At 38.2% G+C, this 23,807-nt stretch overlaps 1 protein-coding gene across 1 annotated transcript; it reads right to left on the bottom strand.

Annotated features, from left to right (window-relative positions):
* Positions 1-2,857: 2,857 nt before the first annotated feature.
* gkt (tyrosyl-DNA phosphodiesterase glaikit) lies at positions 2,858-18,598 on the bottom strand. The gene is made up of 14 exons (XM_073085202.1): positions 18,460-18,598; positions 17,820-17,918; positions 16,997-17,147; positions 16,378-16,586; positions 15,549-15,734; positions 13,389-13,491; positions 12,820-12,945; positions 11,947-12,042; positions 8,210-8,380; positions 7,562-7,730; positions 5,803-5,905; positions 5,018-5,117; positions 4,056-4,266; positions 2,858-3,426 (listed from the first exon to the last, which is right to left on the bottom strand). Exons 1-14 carry the CDS (start codon positions 18,491-18,493, stop codon positions 3,301-3,303), a joined length of 1,884 nt encoding a protein of 627 aa, XP_072941303.1. The 5' UTR covers positions 18,494-18,598; the 3' UTR covers positions 2,858-3,300.
* Between the last annotated feature and the right edge of the window lie 5,209 nt (positions 18,599-23,807).

Genomic DNA, 23,807 nt, shown 5'->3' with positions numbered 1-23,807 from the left:
ATTTTCGAGTATTAATCATAGATAAGGAAAGATTACTCACTCCTAACAAGAAAATGTACCCAGTTTTGACAATTGAAATAGTTGCGTAAAAAAGTTTTGCCACGTCTACGTGCTAAAATGTCCCTAAAATATTTGAAATAATTATTCATTTATTATGTAAATTACGCAGTATTAGTTATTTATTTGTAAATTTTCTCTAAAAATGTTTTTATTTGTCAAGAATTCAAAAAAAGAACTTACTAATAAGCCATTTGTGGCTTCATTCAATTTCAAGGCGGCGAAGTATCTTTACTAATCTATGGTATTAATGATAACCTCCATTAATCAACATGTTACATGTATCGTTTTCGTATTACCATGTCGATCACAGACCTGTATTTTTTAGATATAGGTTTGTGATGTCGATACTCGAAACAGAATGAAAGTTTCACTTTCATAACGTGCAGTGAAATATGTAAGAATCGTAAAATGTTTAGGCGTCGGAAATATTACAACCACCGAGCGACCCTAATACCATATTAAAATTAAAATAAGAAAAAAATAATTTATAAAAAACTTCTTTATTCAAAATATTTTCAATAAAGATATAACAGAATACTATCAAAAACTTAAATACATACATTATTACTATACTAGCTACACTATATTTTACATGATTTTTACATTTGTTGAATACCTTTTAATATTTAAATTTAACAAGTAGAACCTTACATTTCTTTTCGACATATTTTAAATTGAGTGTTTTGTTGCATTTACCAAACATATTTTTCTGTAAGGAGACAGAATAAAATGTTAAAGGCAGTTTTGTATAATGTTATGTACTAATCTCACAAAACAGTGGCGTAGCCAGGATGCATTCGTAATTTGTCGGCAAAAAAGTTCTATTTGTATTCATTTTACTTGCCAATGCTAAGGGGTTGTTGTGTTTATTGGAAAAGTATTCTTATTTGAGGAGCAAATTTAATCCTTTGCTTACATTTCATAAAAACTATGCATTAAGATTGTGGAATACATCACCAGGGAATAAAAATGATTGTGACTTTGTGGCGACTTCCCTCCATCATACAAGCACAGTTGTTCCCTTAAAACGATCACCTCGCCTAACAGCAGATCACATTTTTCTAAAAAAGACCTATTTATAATTTTACCATTTTTATCAATGAGTGTAGTGTTTCCTAAAGTACATAAAACAGTAATTGTTTTAAGCTATTGCATAGCTTTTATCGCGGGCTTTGAGCACGGCGACCGAATCGAGAAATTCCGTAACGAAAATTCCTAACACCTTAATTCGTCAACTTGAAAACAGATGGCAGTAATACACATTTTTTTTAATTTTATTTTTTAACAACAATGTTGATTAAGACTGATGTTTAATATGTTGTCACTAGCGGTCACCCATCTGACATCAGACCTCGACAAACGTTGCTTAAGTTACGTCTTAGTAATTTAAATGTTGATTACAATTGCTATTTTAATATGTTTTTGTCACTAGCGGTCACCCATCCTACTGTCGGCCCTGCCCTCCATTGATTAATTTACGTTTTAGTAATTTGAATGTTGATTACAACTGCTATTTTAATGTTTTTGTCACTAGCGGTCACCAATCCAACATCCGACTTCGACCAACGTTGCTTAACTTACGTTTTAGTAATTTGAATGTTGATTACAACTGTTATTTTAATGTTTTTGTCACTAGCGGTCACCCATCCAACATCCGACCTCGACCAACGTTGCTTAACTTACGTTTTAGTAATTTGAATGTTGATTACAACTGTTATTTTAATGTTTTTGTCACTAGCGGTCACCCATCCAACATCCGACCTCGACCAACGTTGCTTAACTTACGTTTTAGTTATTTGAATGTTGATTACAACTGCTATTTTAATGTTTTTGTTACTAGCGGTCACCAATCCAACATCCGACTTCGACCAACGTTGCTTAACTTACGTTTTAGTAATTTGAATGTTGATTACAACTGCTATTTTAATGTTTTTGTTACTAGCGGTCACCAATCCAACATCCGACTTCGACCAACGTTGCTTAACTTACGTTTTAGTTATTTGAATGTTGATTACAACTGCTATTTTAATGTTTTTGTTACTAGCGGTCACCAATCCAACATCCGACTTCGACCAACGTTGCTTAACTTACGTTTTAGTAATTTGAATGTTGATTACAACTGCTATTTTAATGTTTTTGTTACTAGCGGTCACCAATCCAACATCCGACTTCGACCAACGTTGCTTAACTTACGTTTTAGTAATTTGAATGTTGATTACAACTGTTATTTTAATGTTTTTGTCACTAGCGGTCACCCATCCAACATCCGACCTCGACCAACGTTGCTTAACTTACGTTTTAGTTATTTGAATGTTGATTACAACTGCTATTTTAATGTTTTTGTTACTAGCGGTCTCCCATCCGACTTTCGACCGAGCCCACCATTGCTTAACGTACGTTTTAATAATTTTTTTATGTACATTACGACTGATAGTTTAATATGTTTTTGCCACTTGCGGTCACCCATCCAATTTTCGTCTGCATCCACCGTTGCTTAACTTACGTTTAAGGAATTTAAATGTTGATGTTTTTAAGCTATTGCATAGCTTCTATCGCGGGCCTTGAGCGTGGGGACCGAATCCAGAAATTCCGTAACGAAAAAAACCTAACACCCCCCACTCCGACCGGCACAGCGGTGATACTTTTTAGTAGCGATCTGTGCGCCCCGGGGCGCACACGCCAGTTGACGGGTTAATGACTTTTTGAAATATCACGCTTGCAATTTGCATAAGTTGATAAAAAATGCTATGCAATAGCTTTACCGCGGCAGTCTCCGAGTGGCACACGTATTTTTTTAAAATAATACTATTTGATGGAACAAAATTTAACGATACATACAACAGAAATTGTTTATATTATAATTTGTGGCAATGTAATTCGATACTAAATGCAAAATAAATGCCATAATACATCTAATTTATTTCCACATCATATAACGATAACATTCACATTTACAAAACCAATCATGGCCCTTAAAATAACCTACAAACATAAATAAAGATACCACTGCCAAGTATTGGAGACTTTTCTTTTCATATATAGCCCGCGTAAAACTGCTAGTCTGCTCTGAATATAGAAATGAATCGCGTCGCCATAGTAAATTGTATAACTACACCTGCTCGCAACGACTTCAGAGCGTACTAGCAGTTTGGCGCGGACTATACCACCTATGTTAAATGTGAATTTTGGCGAATAGATATGATTACTATATACAGTTCTACATTTAATTAAAACCATGTTTTAATCATTCAAGTAGTCCGAGACCCACGGTGACATTTGTTTCGTATACTTCACTGGGGGTATGTCGTATGGGATGATTAGGCGATCAGTAGCACCTTCTTCTAGTGGGAAGAAATCTTTGTCGATCTGAAACAAGGAATTACATCATTGAAATTTTATAGTCATACAATTGCTGAATGCTTTCTGTATCGACATCAGAAGCACCTACCTATTCCTTAGTTTTGGTTTGTAGGGTGAGGCAAGAGATATTAAAATTAGGTTCCAACTCGGTCTTCTGTTTTCTACATTATTTATAAAATATAAAAAAATAAAATTTGACACAAAAATATGGACAATAATAGTCTCCCGGCCTCATGCTTTGATATGACGAATTACTTTTCTCAGCTTTGTTCATGTTGCTTGCATCGGTACGTTCCTGTTCACGTTGCCCGACGTCACAGGTTGTACGCTGTGTTGATATAGTCCGCGTCAAACTTCTAGTCTGCTCTGAAGTTGTTGCGCGCAGGTGCAGTCAGAGAGTCAATCCGGTCGAACACAACTATTATACAAGCATATACTCCGTAGCAACGTAAGAGCACACTAACGTAGCTATTTACCCGTGGGCGAGAGCGGGCAGCAGAAGGTGCCGGGAGGGCCCCACGCTGTCTTCGTCCAGCTAATATCTACAGCTAATAGCTTTCTATATTCAGAGCGGACTAGAAGTTTGGCGCGGACTCTACCGCTCGTCATAGTTCGCGATGCATTACAGTACTCACAACAAACTTAGGCACGAATAGCACCCCAGCCTCGTAGCTGAGGATGCGCAGCGCCTGGTTGCCGACGTTGTGAACGCCCCACGCCGCCTTGCTCACGTTGCCTGACGTCAGCAGGTAGTACGCGGCTCGCTTGCCGTCAGCTGATACCCGCGTGTACGATTTTATGTGCGGCATCGCTTTTGAACGGTGTGTTGCGTTCGCTTGCCACTGGCTGGAAATATAAAACAGTGTTTTATAAAGATTTTTTGTGTGTGAAACTAGTTTTGTTTAAATAAACTAGCTATTACCTGCGACATCGCTCGCAATCAAAAGTCTATGACAATAATTGTATTTATCTATCCCCATCTGTTCCCAAAACACTTTCTACTTTGATTCCCTGTATCGTAGGTGCCATGGACACACACAAAGACGCAGGCACAAACACCCAGACCCAGAACAGAAACCTAAATTCATTATTCAGATATCTTTGCACGTCAGACCGCTATGGTAACCGCTCCGCCACGCGGGTCGTCATAAACAGTATAATTTTTCGAAATAAAAAGTAACCCTATGCCCTTTCCTGGACCCCTGACAGCATATGAACAAAATTTCACAATAGTCAGTTTGGTACTTAAGGCCTGATAGCGTAGCAAACTAACAAACCAACCCACTTTCACATTTATAATATTATCTACACTAATATTATAAAGAGGAAAACTTTGTTTGTTTGTTTGATTGTAATGAATAGGCTCAAAAACTACTGGACCGATTTTAAAAATTCTTTCACCATTCGAAAGCTACATTATCCACGAGTAACATAGGCTATATTCTATATGAAATATATATGATATATAGATTTTGAGGCGGTACAAAGATATCCGGGTCAGGTAGTTTATAATAAAGAATGAATGTATTGAACAATAACGTTATTCAACATATCTAATGACATGGTTATTAAACAATAAGATGCACTGTAAACATACTGTAGGAAGTTGATGAGCCAGGGTTGCTTGGCGTGCACTGCGGCGGCGTATGGTAGGCAGCCGCCACCTAGCAGTCCCAGGTGTGACTGCTGAACATTCTCTGTAAACACAGAAAGATTTTGAACAATGATGCACAAACACAACGAAATTTTAATACGGAATTGATTATAAGCTAGAATTCTGAGTACCAAGTCCTTGCTACAGAATCGCAGCGAATTCGCCCTTTCTGGATAAAACATGTGATGGAAACACAAGAAAGATGATTTACATATAGTCTGATTCATAATTAGGTGTCCAAAATGTAAACAAAGGTGTTGACCTATCAAGAAAATACGTTAGAAATGGTAGTTTCTTATTTTTGTCGATATTAAAGTAATACAACAATAATAAAATAATAATCTAAATAAATTAAGATTAATTCATATAGTAATAATAATAAAATCATCCCATACAGTAATAATAATAAAAAACAAAGTTTAAGGTAGAAAATTAAAATGTGATAATGGTAACACAATCGGAATCAAAGACATTTCTTGTGCTGTCATTTAAGTTTCGTAACTGATATTATTCATTTTCGTGATTGTGATCGAACTCGAATGTTTTCTCGTTTACATAACGCGTTTGTTAAATTGTGTATATTTGTTAAATTTTCGTTTTTTGTCGAGTTTGTTACAGTTTTTGTTTCTTGTTAATTTTGACAGTGACATTTCTTTGTTTACATTTTGAACACCTAATTATGAATCAGACTATAGATAGCTCACCGATAACGTAAAATAAGGACTTACCTAGAGAAGGATAAATTAACTTCAACTCCGGCGGATTAGACAACGCTTGTGGCGGATTCTTTATCTTCGTGAAATTGTGCAGGAAGTCGCCCGTTAGCCACACCTGGAACGAAACATAACGCTTTTATTTTAATCATTTCGCTGAGGAAGTAATGTTTTGTTAGATTTACTTGACAGTGATAATATTTTTGAACATAAAGGTTTTGATGACCTTTTGTTTTTTTTTATGTTTTCCAATTTTTTAGATTTACATTAAGTTAAGGTTAACATTTATGTTTAGCTTAGGTGTAGGATGGAGAGATAGAAATAGCGCAGCGCGCTGCCCAAGCGACACGCCCCACTCCAGCCGGGGATGACGTCACCGGGCACTCACCCTGGGCTCCTTGCCGTAGCTGCCGAGGCTGCTCGCCTGCGCCAGCAGCGGCCAGGCGGTGTTCTCCTCGCGCGGCACGCAGCAGTGCTGGCGCAGCAGGCTGCCCACGCGACACGCCCCACTCCAGCCGGGGGTGACGTCACCGGGCACTCACCCTGGGCTCCTTGCCGTAGCTGCCGAGGCTGCTCGCCTGCGCCAGCAGCGGCCAGGCGGTGTTCTCCTCGCGCGGCACGCAGCAGTGCTGGCGCAGCAGGCTGCCCACGCGACACGCCCCACTCCAGCCGGGGGTGACGTCACCGGGCACTCACCCTGGGCTCCTTGCCGTAGCTGCCGAGGCTGCTCGCCTGCGCCAGCAGCGGCCAGGCGGTGTTCTCCTCGCGCGGCACGCAGCAGTGCTGGCGCAGCAGGCTGCCCACGCGACACGCCCCACTCCAGCCGGGGGTGACGTCACCGGGCACTCACCCTGGGCTCCTTGCCGTAGCTGCCGAGGCTGCTCGCCTGCGCCAGCAGCGGCCAGGCGGTGTTCTCCTCGCGCGGCACGCAGCAGTGCTGGCGCAGCAGGCTGCCCACGCGACACGCCCCACTCCAGCCGGGGGTGACGTCACCGGGCACTCACCCTGGGCTCCTTGCCGTAGCTGCCGAGGCTGCTCGCCTGCGCCAGCAGCGGCCAGGCGGTGTTCTCCTCGCGCGGCACGCAGCAGTGCTGGCGCAGCAGGCTGCCCACGCGACACGCCCCACTCCAGCCGGGGGTGACGTCACCGGGCACTCACCCTGGGCTCCTTGCCGTAGCTGCCGAGGCTGCTCGCCTGCGCCAGCAGCGGCCAGGCGGTGTTCTCCTCGCGCGGCACGCAGCAGTGCTGGCGCAGCAGGCTGCCCACGCGACACGCCCCACTCCAGCCGGGGGTGACGTCACCGGGCACTCACCCTGGGCTCCTTGCCGTAGCTGCCGAGGCTGCTCGCCTGCGCCAGCAGCGGCCAGGCGGTGTTCTCCTCGCGCGGCACGCAGCAGTGCTGGCGCAGCAGGCTGCCCACGCGACACGCCCCACTCCAGCCGGGGGTGACGTCACCGGGCACTCACCCTGGGCTCCTTGCCGTAGCTGCCGAGGCTGCTCGCCTGCGCCAGCAGCGGCCAGGCGGTGTTCTCCTCGCGCGGCACGCAGCAGTGCTGGCGCAGCAGGCTGCCCACGCGACACGCCCCACTCCAGCCGGGGGTGACGTCACCGGGCACTCACCCTGGGCTCCTTGCCGTAGCTGCCGAGGCTGCTCGCCTGCGCCAGCAGCGGCCAGGCGGTGTTCTCCTCGCGCGGCACGCAGCAGTGCTGGCGCAGCAGGCTGCCCACGCGACACGCCCCACTCCAGCCGGGGGTGACGTCACCGGGCACTCACCCTGGGCTCCTTGCCGTAGCTGCCGAGGCTGCTCGCCTGCGCCAGCAGCGGCCAGGCGGTGTTCTCCTCGCGCGGCACGCAGCAGTGCTGGCGCAGCAGGCTGCCCACGCGCGACATGCCCCACTCCATGTCGAAGTGGGAGCCGGGAGCTGAGGCCACTAGGAACACGCTGGAATGAGCCACCGGTCGATTATTAATAACGTGATGGATTATGATAATATTCTAAGAGCAATTCTAGTCTACGAATGAAGTAAATGGTTGACGATGAAAATGATTGATATCTATGATTATAATAACGACTGAGATTATGATGTGATGGAAATAATAACGAGGATAGCAATGTTGATGCGCATAATGATCATGATAATTTCGAACATTATTATTATGACGATAATAGCAAATATACTCATGATAACGGGAATGATAAAACTACCATCTAATAGTAGGTAGCCAATGCACAGCAGTGATAAATAACCTTTGACTGGCTTAAATCAAAAAATCTGGCTTAAAACTTGTGTAATAAGGGAGAAGCATATAGGATTTTTAAAAAAATCTTAAAGTTAGCAAAGCATCTGTGGCTAACCTCAGTCCATGGATAACAGTGACTTATAAATGTCAAACCATAAATAAATAAGTACTTCTACTCACTTGATATGACTGAAGTCGCACCGCTTCACCCGTTCCATATAAAACGCGAGTTGCGGCATGTGGTAGTGGTTGAGATACCGTAATAGAGAGCGCTTGAACATCGTGGGGGACTCGCCTTCGTGCGGCATCGCCTCCGGGCCCAGCTCTGGGCAACGCGGGCTGAACCATAGCCTTAAAATCAAACATGATCAGTGATGAATAATAAAATACATATTTAGTCAATAAAGATTCCTTCAAGTGTATGGGATTTAAACCAATCACTTTGACGGTGGTAAATTGCTTTATTAGTTTGTATGTATGTCAGGGTGCCACTGAATTTTACACCATTAAACTCTGAAATGAAGCTGATATTTTGTAAACACCAATCGTGTGACTCATATACAGGGTGAATTTTTAAAACGGGCCTTCAGGGCCAAATCCGAAACTATAAGGATTAGCGAAAAATGCTGAAAGGAGTTACGAGGCCTTTTGATAAAAACTAAAACTGCATCATTACTTTGTTAAAATAACTTTTTCCCTAGCCGGGAATCGAACGAGTTCATTTTGAAAAAAAATACACCCTCTATATTATTCCACTATTTGATAGTGTTGCTTATAAGGATCAAAATCTGGAAAGTAATGATAAATGAAAAACTAAAGGAAAAGCCTAAATTTTAAGAAATAACATATTTTTTCATATTAATTTGGCAGCTAAGTTCCCGCCATTCATTAATTTAAACATTTCGTGTATTAACATTTTTTTTGGCTCAATGTTTCTAATCATTCGAAATGGACGTTTTGTTTCCCAATAATTTATATTTTTATGTCCGACTTAGCTAAGGTTATTTTTAGGACCATTAAAATAGATTTACTTGCTATGGGCGGAGTATCGTCTACCTAATAAAGATATAAAGTTGACAATTTGCGAGAATTACTTTTTAGAGTCAAATCCGAGTGATTACTAAAAAAAGAGATATTTAACGTTGGAACGAAGTTGTAAACAACAAACAATAAGAATTTACTATTTAATCAGTTATCTATTTTCATTAAAAAATAAATCCTAAAAACGGCGGTAACTTATTTGCCAAACTATTACTTTCTCATACTAAGCCGTATGTCATAGTCATAACATCGAATAATTAGTTGATTAGCCAACAAATTCTTCAATGGTATGACTTATGTCTGTTTCTAAAGAATTATACATAAATCATTTGTTATGTATAATCCTTAAGGATTAGTATGCCAATGTATGGAAAAATACGTATTTACTTAAAAAAAATCCTTTTCCTTTAATTTGTCACATAACATTACTTCCCAGAATTTGATCCTTATAAGCGACACTATCAGATAGTGGAATAATATAGAGGGTGTTTTTTTTTTCAAAATGAACTCGTTCGATTCCCGGCTAAGGAAAAAAATATTTTAAAAAACTAATGATGCAGTTTTAGTTTTTATCAAAATCGGCCTCGTAACTCCTTTCAGCATTTTTCGCTAATTCTTATAGTTTCGGATTTGGCCCTGAAGGCTCGTTTTAAAAATTCACCCTGTATATATACAGTCGTGGTCAACTAATTAGGGACATGCAAGATAGTGAAGAACAATAACCGGTTATGTACATACAAATAATAAACCCTATTGATTTCTCAGTAACTATTATTTGCATAATTTGGTCCGATTATTATGCTTTAAATGGCTGTAAATAAAAGAATAAATAAATAGAAAAAAGTATTTAATATCAAAGGTTGAACATGTATTCAATTTTAAGGTATAATTCTGTAGCTGGACATTTAATTAAGGACAGTAAACTATAATGAAAAATAGAGTTAAACAAAACTAATAATCTGCAGTATTATAATATCTTTAACAGCTCCATTTTATTACGTGTAAAATCAGTACCCAGTAGCAAAACCTTTGTTAGTAATTACCGCTTGACACCGATGTGGCATAGACATTATGAGTTTCTGGCATGTTTCGACAGGAATGTTTGCCCATGCCTCACAAAAAGCTTCATTAAGTTCGTCTAAAGTTGTGGTACGATAAGTGGCTACTTTTTTCTTGATTTCGTGCCAAAGGTGCTCGATTCGGTTAAGGTCCGGGCTATTTCCTGGCCAATCTAGCACCGATACTGACTGACTGGTAAGAAACGACTTGACTGAACGGGCGGTATGTTTCGGGTCGTTATCATGCTGAAACGTCCATATAATAGGGAGATGCTCCTCAGCATAAGGAAGCATCGTTTCCTCCAATATTGCCTTGTATTGATGTTGGTCTAAGTTACCCTGAACTATCCTTACAGGTCCCACTCCACGTCCAGAAAATGAACCCCACATTTTAATGTTTCCACCGCCATGTTTCACCTGCTTTTTTGTGAATCTTGGATTCATTTCCGCTTTTACTGGACGCCGTACGTATTGCCTTCCATCTGAAGAAATCAAATTAACCTTGGTCTCGTCAGAGAATAATACATGTTGCCATTGGGCGTAGGTCCAATGTCCATATTTACGTGCAAACGCCAAACGAGCATTTCTATGTTCTTTCTTCAACAACGGTACTTTGCGAGCCACTCTTCCGAACAACCCTGCTTCTACCAGACGTCGTCGAACGGTCCTCGCTGAGACACCAGCTCTTTCGTCTGTCCCAAACACTTCGTGTTTAATTAAAATAGAGCCTAGAAACAAATCTTTCTTAGCTAACCTGGTTATCATTCTATCTTCTTGCGGAGTTGTTTTTCTCGATCTTTTTGTTCTGGGCACATTTAAATCTGTGTTATTGCGTCTGACATGTTGCACTGCATTGTATACCATAGTTTTTGAACAATTTAAATGTTCTGCTATCCTTCGGTATGGTCAACCATGCTCGACAACAAACTTCATGATAATTTTACGTAGTGTTGGATCGCAACTTTTATTTTTACCCATTTTTCTTCAAAAATTTTTCAAAACTTAAAATAAATATCGGGATTGCCGCCAAAACTACCACGAAACAATAAGAGAAGAAGTAAAAAAGTATTGAGATTCAAATTTTGAAAATAGAACGCAATATCTCAGTGTCCCTAATTAAATGGCCAGCCAGCTTTATTTGAACAAATAGCACTACGATAATCTATCAGCTATACTGTAAAGAGGTTTAATGTTTAAGAAGTTGTTATTGTTTGTATAATCGGGCACATAAATGAATAATTATACTTACATGTAAGAGATATGGAATATGGTTTAGACTCGTTGGAAAATAAAAATAAATTCACAATTCGGTTTAACCAAAGAGTGTCCCTAATTAGTTGACCACGACTGTATATATATATATATTTTTTTTTTTTTTATTATATAGGAGTAGCAGACGAGCACGCAGTCCACTTGATGGTAAGTGGCTACAGCCGCCCATGGACATCTGTAATCAACTCCAGATAGGATTAGATATTCCTACCTGAGGTCGGCCACAGGTGCGCCGCTAACCCTACTAAGCTGGAACACCTCGGAGTAGTCTGTCTCCCTTACCACACCCTTCAAACCGGAACACAGCAGCGCCTAACACTGCTGTTATTAGGTAGAAATAGGTGTGGTGTTGGTGCCGCCGGAGTCGAACCACAAAGGGTTCTACCACCTTCAAATATAGTAAGTGGTGGATGCCCTATGTTGGGGGTATAAATATCTTTTTAGCTCCGGCGCCATCGAAACAATGATGCCGCTTATATTACGGCGTCATGTGTTATTGGCCTTTGGTACTATTTAGGTATATTTTGATACTTGGTAACAACCTACCCTTGTGTCCTGTCCTCCCAGTCGTCCAGATACAAGTTGGCCGTAGATATCACGACGCGAAGAGACCCATCTTCGTAGCATAGTATCATCATTTTACTGGAAATTAATTAAAATCTATATAATCTTAATAAGGTTATACAAATGAGGCATCAATGAAAACATTGTAATGATATCCATACTACGCTTTCTACACTCATTGCCCTACACTAGAATTCCCTGTGTCGAGAATTTCATGGACGCACAAGGACGAATACAGAAACCCCCAGACCCAGAATACAAATCAATCCTTTAGACTTCTAGCTGGCCGGGGATCGATCATGGAATGTGGTGACTGCTCTACCATGGATTGTGAACACTGTAAAGCACCCAGTACATTTAGTACGTCAGAAATGGGACATAAAATACAAAATAATACAGTCTATTTACAAAATAATAGTCTACAGTCAATTTGTCTGCACCTCGCGGTCCACGCCAACAGCCGTTCTCACTCCGCATTAGACATTGCACATTAAAAAGATATTAATTAATGATCACTTACTTGTGGTGCAGAAGAACATTATTAGGAATAGCTGTCACTGGATAACTGTCCTTAAACCTAGTTAACTGTCCGACATAGTTTGCCCGCTAGCGCCCATGAATGTCTTCAAACGCTCGTTTTTAATACTCAATTTCTCAAAATTTTGCCTTTGTGTCAAATGTCGATCGTTAGTAGGCAACACATTGGATAGATTGATTATTAATCATTGACGCATGCCGTACTCCTCTCCACCCATCCGCATCAAACCATTGGTGGACTACTCACTACGTAATTAGCCCTTACTCGATGTGGGAAATCTTGACGAACAATGGGACAGAGTCACAGTCAATACTCACGTATGGTGTTTGCCGAACGGCGTGGCCATTGATACGTAGTGGGCATCGATATGGGGTTTCTTCCTGTTGATGGTATTCAGTTCCGGCATCGAATCATCCCCGTATAGGATCGTCAGCTTTTTGGCACTGGAAGTTGGAATAATAAGCTTAATTATGTTTATTATAATAGTGGACAAATCATAAAATATTTAGCCCAATGCAAATCGAATTCACGCACAGAGGGTTTGGTACCACCATATTTTCATATTTTTTTATTTTTAGTATTTCTTATTATAAGAGCCATTGAAGTAAATGCATTGTGAAAAATTCTACCAATTACGGTTCAATAGATAAAATTAAAAAACGCCGAAATATAGCTGTACAAAAAGTATGGCAATCCTATTTATTTTCAAGATTTCACGAGATAGAAGCCTTGTGACAGATGGAAGTGCAGCGGATGCTTAGAAATAGGGTTCCGTTTTTACCCTTTGGGTAAGGCATCCTAAAAACATGTCACAATCACATACACACACACTCGTACGCACACGAACACATGGGGCCAGAGAAAAATAAAAATTATATCAGATCACCTGTAACCAGCGAAGTAGTATTGTGACAATAGCCAACCAAGTTCTACCATGAAGTTGATCTGCAGGGAGCACTTTAACTCGCCCAGGCTGTAGTCCAGAATCTCTGCAACAGGTACATTTGTCCTTTAACTAAACTGAAGTAACTATGTTTCACAATTTTAATGAAATTTTGTAAATGTGAATGATGGGATATTTTTGGACTCAATAGATTGCTTAACCGATTCGTTGCGGATGGCACGGCTACCGTGCCATGATAATTTCTTTCGTGTGGCGTTAGGCACGAGAACCGTGTCATGTTGAAATTGATGGTAACTCCTTCAAATTAAGTTTTAGGGAGATCTACCCAGAACAAAACTATATTATTTTTTCACGTGAATCAAGCTAGTAGCCTTCGTTTCTGGATATTATACGATTTTAAGAGTCATAGGGGTAATCAACCTTTTTGAAAATTGAAACGTGCAAAGCTAGACGGATCGCAATTTTTTTATAAATTGTTAAAATTCTGCACTATTTTAAACCACAAACAGTTCACACAAACATGTCATACGTTGAAATATTCCACAAATTGTATTAAATCGCTCCTACCTACAATTCTTAAACGTTATTAATAATGTTTCTATGCTTGATGTATAATTATTTTAAAATCAAAATGTACCTAAATGTACCTAAGATTTGTTAAATATTAAAATTGTTCTCTTATTATATCTAAAATTTTCTGCATCTTTATATTTCTGTCGCATGGTTTGAAGCGCAGTAATTCATTTGAAACTAACTGGCCAAAATATTTACACCCATGGATATCCAATACAGTTGGGTCCTGACACTTATCATCCTTATTTTTTTCTATGCACTTTGCACTGTCTACCATATTGTTTTCTACGCACGTAGCTTTGTCTACCATCACTTTTTCTATGCACGTTGCTCTATCCATCATCTCTTTTTCTATGCACGTTGCTTTGTCTACCATCACTTTATCTATGCACGTAGAACTATCCTTTTGTATAGATTTCCAGTGTTCTGAGTGTTCCCAGTCCTCTAAATATGTTTGCGAATTCTTTTCAAACATTTTGTCATCATAGTCGAATTGAGTTTCAATTTCTGTCTCGGGAATGTATTTACGCTTACGCCGTAATTCTTAAACAATAAATAGACAATAGATAACCAGAATATAATGGCAGAATTTAGCAAAATGTTATTTTATACTGACAATAATAATTGTAACTGACTACTTAAGTTTGATTATTATTACATTACATGACAATATCTAATAACTACTTAATCAAACTTGGTAAATTTTCATTTGCATAGTTTAAAATACTTGAAATTTGTTACGAGAAAAATCAAAACAATTTTTTTAGACCTAAAGGTTTAGCACACCTGTATTAAAAAAGCAACTTACCCTCCATTTCCAAAAATACACTTATTTTGCCCCTTTTTAACACTTGAAACAACGCTCCTTGCCGTCCACGTTAGATTTCGAATGTAAACTAAGAGTTTTTAGGCTTAGAATCACGTAAAAATGACTAAAACACTGGTTTCTTTTCCGCATGGCTGAAGACACAGGAGCCGTGTCATTTAATCGTATGGCGCTTGGCACGGCAGCAGTGTCACGGTATTTTTGTTCAACGCCACAGCTAGAAGTTTGAAAATTTGACATCGCAATGAATCGGTTAATTGTCACAACCAAAACGCCTTGAAGACATACTTCTTTTGGGGCGCTTAGGAAAAAATATGAGAGATCTTTTAGAACAACCGACAGATAAAAGTAGACACCAGTTAGTATATAACAAATAGTAAATAGAAATTGCAGGATGTGCAGAAAAGTTTTTTTAAGTGCCTGTTACGATATTATTATTTTTATTTCGTATCATTGCTTGTACATATTGATACATATAGATATTCTTTATTAAATAGATCAAAGATATGTAATTTCGTACTTACGTCCATAATTATAGTCGGCGTAAAACTGCTAGTCCGCTCTGAATATAGAAATAAATCGCGTCGCAATAGCTAATTGTATGACTACACCTGCGCGCAACAACTTCAGAACGGACTAGCAGTTTGGCGCGGACTACACATACACTTCTTTTTTCGTAACGTTTACCCTGACCTACTAATAAATTTATAAAATAAAAACAAAGAGACATAATAAGTAAATACCCAAAAACGTTATCGAGTAGCGTTGCCGATGCGTCTCCTTAGCGCTATCTATGGTGGTGTAGAAGATGTAGTACGGCGCTTGTGCTGCATGTTTGGCCGCCATGCCGCCAGGTGGCACCACCACCTTCATGAAGTCTTGCGGCCGTCTCGTCGGGTGCACTATTGGTCTGTAGTCGGACTCTGAAACTGTTTTTAAATATGTAACTATTGATCTATCTATCTAGAAGGTGGCAGAAACTTTTGTGGTTTGAGTCTGGCGACCCACTGTCATACCTGTTTCTGCCTCAGAATGTCGGCAGTACGACTCTGAAACTATTTCAAATATGTTACTATTGATCTATCTATCTAGATGGTGGCAGAACTTTTTATGGTTTGAATTGGGGCACCACTGCCGTACCTGTTTCTGCCTTATAACATTAAACATTGCTGTTTTCTGGTTTGAATGGTGTGGATATAGCTGTCAAAGTCGATCCAAAATTGTTAAAGCAAGTCAATGAACAAATGCGGTTGTTTCTGATATGTGAGCAAGCTGCATGTATGGATTACATACCATATGTACGCCCACTTACATAGGGCTCTTTTGTATAGAGTTGTTTACGGATTTTTTTGCAGCAATGACCACTTAATAACAGGTGACATTGGTATAGTCCATGTAAATCTGCTAGTCCGTTCTGAATATAGAAATGAATCGCATCGCCATAGCAAATTGTATGACTACACCTGCTCGCAACAACTTCTGAGCGGACTAGCAGTTTGGCGCGGACTATAACTTCTATGTTGAAATGATGAAAGAAAGTATGTCAAGTGTGTCTTATCCTTTTTAACATACCTTTAGGTTTACTTGTATTAGATTGTGCGGGTACATCCATTTTTCTTTCCTCTCTCCTCTCCTGCCTTCCTTCTTTTCTTTCTGTGGTGTCTCTTTTTGGAATTTCCCTTCTGCTATTAACTCCTGTATTTGATGATGCTGACAAGGCTGGTGTCACTTGTGTCTTCACTGGATTATCTTTTATAGGGGTTACAGGATCTATTTTATCTCTAAGGAAAAAATAGATAAAATATAAAATAAAAGATTAATTTAGCCTAAATTTTTATGACCCACTGCTGGATGCAGGTTGTTTAACAAGCAATTCCCATAAATGTAAGTGTTTTTCAAAAATGTCTTAGACATTCTTATAAAACTTTATAATAAAACAGGTTGTAAGTGATAAAATGTCCCAGAAAATATTTTTCACAGAAGTATTAACTTTTTTATAATACTCAAAGCAATTATGCAGAGCTATTAAAAAGAAATTGACAATTTAAATATTCATGAAGTCTGGTTTGAAAATCAAGTCTGAAGAAAACATAGTTACATAAATTATTTCAACTCAGGGAACAGAGAAAAGCATTTTCAACATACTCAAAATAAAAGTTATTATCAAAAAATATTAAAAAAATGGACTAACTTCTCTTCATCCTTTTGTGAACTTTTAGGCTGATACAACTGCTTCTCCACAATAACCTCTAACTGGTCCTTGATCATACTCCTTTGAAGAGATAAGCTGTCTGGTATCGGGTAGTCACCTGTACCACTGTAGTTATCAAGAATTGACTCCACTGTAAATATATAAATCACATGAAGGTGGTAGACCCTTTCTGCCTAATTACATCAGTGTTTAACTACTGTAAAGGGTGTGGTCCGACAAACATACTTTTCATAGGCATTCTAGCTTAGTCATATGTGGCCAACCTGAGGTAGGAATCTAATCTTATCTGGAGTTGTTTACAGATGTCCATGGGCAACAATAGACATACCAACAGGTTGACTACAGGCTCATCTACTCTCCTATACTTACTCTTCTTTGACTCTGCTGAAAAGATTTTATTGTAGTAGGTATATCAAAATAATATTACTTATCTATACTAATATTATAAAGAGGAAAACTTTGTTTGTTTGTTTGATTGTAATGAATAGGCTCAAAACCTACTGGACCGACTATATTTTATATGAAATATATTTGATAAATAGATTTTGAGGTGGTACAAAGTTTTCCGGGTCAGTTAGTAAGTAATATATTAATATATTGTTTTATTAGATTCATGGCAGATTTATGTGGAGTTCAAACTTAGGCCTCAGGGGTGGCAATGGTCTGTAGCCGATTTTAGATAGGACTCCCAATTATCTGGTTTGATTATAGATTTTTTAAATTGTAAAAATGATTTTTTAAATTGCTTCCTATGATGAATAACTTGGAATGCCTAAGTTCCTAATTATAATAATATACTCACAATGTGCATGACTGTACTCATTAAAATGTGCTGGATTTAATCTATAACACTTCTCTCCATAACTGCACTCCTTCTTAACTCTCTTTGCATTTTTTGCAGCTGAAATATAATGAATAAATACTTAGTATGTATGTATAAATGTTATGTTAATTTTCAAAATCTATGGAATCAAAATACAATCTCAACTGAGAAGATATAGTTAGGCTTTGCATTGTATGAAGGACTTAGTAGGAAATGATTCAGAGGGTATATTAATTTTAGGAGAAGTCTTACAGGTGGTTTGAATATCCTAGATGGATTGGACAACACTGCAGCTACCTCTATCAAGCTGTATTGAAACAGCATGCTCTAGGCAACTCCCAGTAATAGTGAGAAATCCATGCAATGGCAATGGGACAAAAACAGAAATAAAATCAAACTTTTCATAAATTTAATGTCCAGAGTTAACCATAGTAATTACTTCACCTGATAACAAGTAGTTATCGTCATCTGTAGATGCATGTAAATCAAAGAAATTAATCTATTACCGGTTTTGAAAACCTTACTTATTTTTAAGTTCATTCAAAAAATACGAAAACTTGATAACATATTTTTAAATACAATACAAATACGCTAATTTATTTATGCAAGTAAAATTTACCATCCATTGTGTTCATCCGTTTTTGTGAGTTCATACTTTAATCTTTCGACGTATTGTTGTATTATTTATCAAAATAAATGTTGTCGATAAAAACTGAAACGATTGAAATCAAATTTGATTTGGCACAGCAACTGACAGTGACAAGTGACAACAGGCAATTGACAAGGGACAAGTAGGGATATACAATCGGAAAACCGATTTTAAATCAATAATATTCTTTTTTAAATCTATTTTAGATACGCGAATATCGACATTTCCTTACAATAACAAAAAAAACATTGAATTTTGAGAGTAATAAATCTAGATTTTTTTGTTCCTTGAATAAATCGAACGTTATTTTTTTAGAAATCTAGTCTTCGATGTTATTGTTAATCGATACTGCACATATCGATTCAAATCGTTTAAAAAAACATTTTTCTAAAAAAAAAAAACAATTCGCACTATAATAAATGAACAGTTATAATTGAGATGGGATATTAATTTATTTATTTTTAATTCTTATAGCCTTAAATGTACTAACTATTGGCTTAAATAACTATTTGGCCTACATGGAGTCTTATGTTTTTGTTTTTATGTCAATTTGTCAATTGTCATATCATGACTCATTGTCAGTTGTCATAAACAGGCAAATTATAATTTAATTTAATAAAACGATAAACTTCTTTGCTTTTTACACTCTTCAAGTCTTTTTAACTTAAGCAGTTCAGTTACTATTTACCAAGCAGTAGGTAAGTAAAAATCTGCTACAAAACAAAAATAGAAATATTTATTTCGACCATTTGCCGATGGTCCGAGCGCCGGCGTTAACTTTTACAGATTACAGAATGAGCATTTTCGTGCTGCATAATTTGAGGAGGCTTTATTGATAACATAATACTTTACAAAAGAGAAAACGTTTGTGAGCCGGTCTGACGCGCAATGAAGTCCGGGTTCTATCCCAGGCTAAACACATGAATAATAATGAATTTAAATTTCTGTTATGGTATAGTCCGCGTAAAACTACTAAACCCGCTCTGAATATAGAAATGAATCGCGTCACCATAGCAAATTTTATGACTACACCTGCTCGCTACAACTTCAGAGCGGACTAAAATTTTGGCGCGAACTATACTGGGTGTTTGTGTATTCATCTGTGTCTATAACACCCATGACATAAGAATAATATTAGTCCTAATCCTAGGGACCATTTTCATTCTTAGTTTCATTTTAAAAAAATCATAGATTTTTATATTGCAGACAATGGACCTGGTGGACCCCTCTGACACATTCGCCATATGCCCGTACAACCCAAAGCATCGTGTGCCACGCCTGCGGTTACAAAATCACCTAGTGAAGTGTCAAGTGAACTACCCCGAATATGCTATCTGTCCATACAATGCTACACATCGAGTTATAGCAGTAAGTGTTTGGGAAAATGTTCACCTATATCTTATACTAGCTGACCCGGCAAACTTTGTACCGCCTCAAAATCTATTTATCAAATATATATCATATAAAATATAGCCTATGTTACTCGTGAATAATGCAGCTTTTGAATGGTGAAAGAATTTTTAAAATCGGTCCAGTAGTTTTTGAGCCTATTCATTACAATCAAACAAACAAACAAAGTTTTCCTCTTTATAATATTAGTATAGATTAGTGAAAGCATGCTCACTCGCACACCATTTGTTATGACTTGACTTGACTAAGCATTTGTCATGTGGAATTCCTCGGTCACCTAATTCTTAGATTAAAATTATTTCAAAATATATAATATTTCTATATTTGAAATCCAACATGCCAATTATGTGAATTTATTATATGTTTTGTAATTATATCAAGTTGAAATCACTCTTCTGTAAATATTACTTATTGCTTACTAAAGATTGCCCTTCAAGCTTCGATGTAATAACCACAAGTGCAGTGACCACTTGCCATCAGGTGGACTACAACCTCGTTAGCTATTTTTATGTCACAAAAAAATGCACTAATCCATTTTATTTATTTTCACAGAGCGAAATACAAAATCACAGTCGTGATTGCCCCTCAAAATGCAAGATTTTCCCGGAGAACCAACCACCAAAGGTTATCGCAGCAATATTAAAGCCAAAGGCAGGAAACCAAAACTTCATTCCGGAGATGGACCCTCATCACGAAATCTGGGATAACTAAGCAATTACAGTGATTGCCTGGTGGTTAAAACTCAGCCTCTCAATCGGTCCAAGGTTCAAATCCAGGCATGCATTTAATTTTTAAGTTATGTGAGAATTTGAAATTAATTATCAGTTGCTTTAAGGTGAAGGAAAATATTGTGAGGAAACCTGCATACCTAAAAGATGAAAAAATGTTTTTAAAAGGTATGTGAAGTCTATCAATATGCACTTGGCTAGCATGGTGGACTATGGCCTAATTGTTACAAACAGTTCTGTTTTATTGTGTCATTATTAACCCCTTTCTGTCCCACTGCTGGGCACAGGTCTATTCTTAAATTAGAAAGTGTTTAGGCCATAATCCACTACATGAAATATAAAGAATATAATATTGAAGATGCTTGACCTCCACAGTCCAACCATGAAGGGTTCTACCAGCTTGAAACCTTTACCACCATCTTTTAAAAACTATAATAGTTCAGGAAAGTTTTATTTCCTCCTTAAAACAGTAAAATATTCCGTCATACCCAGTTGAACAAACTAAAACCCTTATTAATTTTTCGCTTATCCATTGTATAAAATAAACTGAGATTGTCATATTTGGCTTAAAAAGTAAAATTTCCTGCAAAAAAAGGTAAAAGTATGATTAAAATAATATTGTTTTAAGAGATGGTAGTGACCCCCCTGCAGGCACGCACGAGGCGTTCCAGCTTAGTCCTCAGGGGTAGCGGCGCATCTGTGGCCGACCTTAGGTAGGAATATCTAATCCTATCTGGGGTTGATTACAGATGTACAAGGGCGGCAGTAGCCACTTACCATCAGGTGGACTGTATGCTCGTCTGCTACTCCTATATTATAAAAAAAGGCACCATGGTCACACATATTTCTGCCTTATAACTGCTGAGTGGCGCTGTAGTTGACTAAGGTTGTAAGTAAGGTAGAAACATTTATATGGGACATTGCAAGTAAGTTTTAGTTAAAAATCAAAAATATGATGTTATATATTATTATAACTGCATATTTTTGGCAATATATTTTTCGAAATATATAAATCACAAAATAAGTTTTTATTTTGTGATATAACTATAGACAAATTCATTTGAAAGATTTTTTAGTTGTAACCTCAGACCAAAAAAAGGTAGATTAAGCCTCACAAATTAAACAAAATAAGAACTAAAATTATTTCTACAGATTTGTGTAGAAAATGCATATTGCACATGCAAACCATGCCGTTTGGACTAAGTAAAAATAATATTAAAACTCCACCTTGTGCCATTCAGGGTTCCAAATATAAATAATTAAGACTCTTTCGCCACACTTAGGCGCTGCGCAAACGGGGACACTTTTGTGTCAGACACAAGCTACCAATGAATATTTGATTTCTATAGAATCAGTATGAAATCATTCAACTCCCTGCGCATACGTGTGTCCAGTTGCTTCCACTTAACACTATATTCATAACGATCAAGAAGTGTTCGGTGTCGGTAACGGGAAACTAAAAGTCGTCAGTTGAAGACACAAGCAACATTAACAAATTTCCTTACAATTACGGTTTCTTACAGCTACGGTTTCTAGTGGTGTCCCGTGTCGGTGACAGGACATCGGCAACTGTGTCCGATTGCCGACACGGGACACAGTGAGCACGGTTGCTTGTGATGGTGTGCTGTGTCAGTAACAGAAAGTGTCCCCGTTTGCGCAGCGCCTAAAGTGACAGTTATGCTTCTAGTGCCATGTGTTGTGGGGTGCTATCTTTCTTTTTTGGTCTAAGTTCGTAATACTTAAGAATATGATTTATTTTTAAGTAACACTAAGTAAAATGGTAATAAATATGATTTACTGTGTCTCTTTGTTTATTTCAAAATAACTCCTTTATTTAACATCAAAATAAAGTTTGCGAACGCCAAAGCCTGTTTCAATACCTGTTATATGCAAATTTCAGGAGGTATTATTTTTCCCAAACGGCCCAAAAAATATGATTTCTAAAAAATATGCGAGTGTTACAATTTAATTCTAGCTTTACTATAATTTAATATAAATTCTAGAGGGAAAATATAATGCTCTTTTCCCTTATAACCGTCACGCTAGAATTCCCCGTGTCATGACTGAATACATAGACCAATACACTATATGTTATTGTGGTAATTACCACCAGATTAATATGTATCTCCTAAATATATATAACTCAAAGGTGACTGACATAGTGATCTATCAACGCACAGCCCAAACCACTGGACGGATCGGGCTGAAATTTGGCATGCAGGTAGATGTTATGACGTAGGCATCCACTAAGAAAGGATTTCGATCAATTTTACCCCCAAGGGGATAAAAATATTACGTCGTAACGCGAGCGAAACCGCGGGCAAAAGCTCGTTTTTTATAATAAATGCATGTCACTGTGTCAGAGAAACAAACAATAGCTACAATCTGAGTATTCACTAAAGTTGTCAAGTGTGGAAGTCTACCAATCTACACTTGGTGTCAGTGACGTAACTATAGGATGGCATGACTGGCAAAATGGCCTGACGAGGCCCCTAGGCCGAAAGGCTGCAAATCCAAAAGTGACAACAAAATCTCTAAGATAAATCAGCAAAAAATAAACTCTCTTGAAGTTTTTATACTAATGATATGTGTATGAAATAAAAATGTCCCGAGGGGGCCTACCACAATCTTTTAAAAACCATAATAGTTAAGGAAAGTTTTATTTCCTCCTTAAAACAGTAAAATATTCCGTCATATATATCACTAAATTGCCTGGCCGGGGATCGAACCCGGAAAACTCTCAGCGTGAGACCCGGTATAATGACCGCTCCACCACGTGAATCAATTATGACCTAAACATATCTTTGAGAGAATACCTGAGCCTGTGGGATAGAATTGGATTAATGATGAAAAATCACGAAAATATTTCAGATTTATTATTCCTACACAGATTACCTTATTGTGTAATTAGCGAGTGTTTGTTATGTTAATTACGATACATTAATCAATCATGCGTGACTGTACTTAGGCCGAGATCGCACGAGGCGTTTTTAAGCCGAGCTGTCGTTGAAATGATACGAGCTTATCATTTGCTTTGCAAAGTACCAAGAGCTTACATTCAGTGACGTCACAAATCAAAATGTTCATTTATTTGTAACACGATAAATAAATTACATAATACATATTCTTTCTAGATTTTTTTCATCATCAACCCATTATTGTCCGACTGTTGGGCACGGG

The sequence above is a fragment of the Epargyreus clarus genome, unplaced genomic scaffold (genome assembly GCF_041222505.1).
Source record: "Epargyreus clarus isolate Ecla_fem2 unplaced genomic scaffold, WU_Ecla_fem_2.2 ptg000022l, whole genome shotgun sequence".
Classification (NCBI taxonomy): Eukaryota; Metazoa; Arthropoda; class Insecta; order Lepidoptera; family Hesperiidae; genus Epargyreus; species Epargyreus clarus.
Note: the sequence above shows the minus strand (reverse complement) of the source record. Positions and strands in the feature narration are given on the sequence as shown.

Bases quoted from the DNA above. Each gene is read 5' to 3' on its own strand.
- gkt (XM_073085202.1), bottom strand. From the start codon at position 18,493: ATGAACTCACAAAAACGGATGAACACAATGGATG. The intron at 12,946-13,388 runs GTGATCTGATAT...TCCAACTTCCAG, and splicing joins TACTACTTCGCTGGTTACAG to TGCCAAAAAGCTGACGATCC. The intron at 7,731-8,209 runs GTGAGTAGAAGT...GGCTCATTCCAG, and splicing joins TGCGACTTCAGTCATATCAA to CGTGTTCCTAGTGGCCTCAG.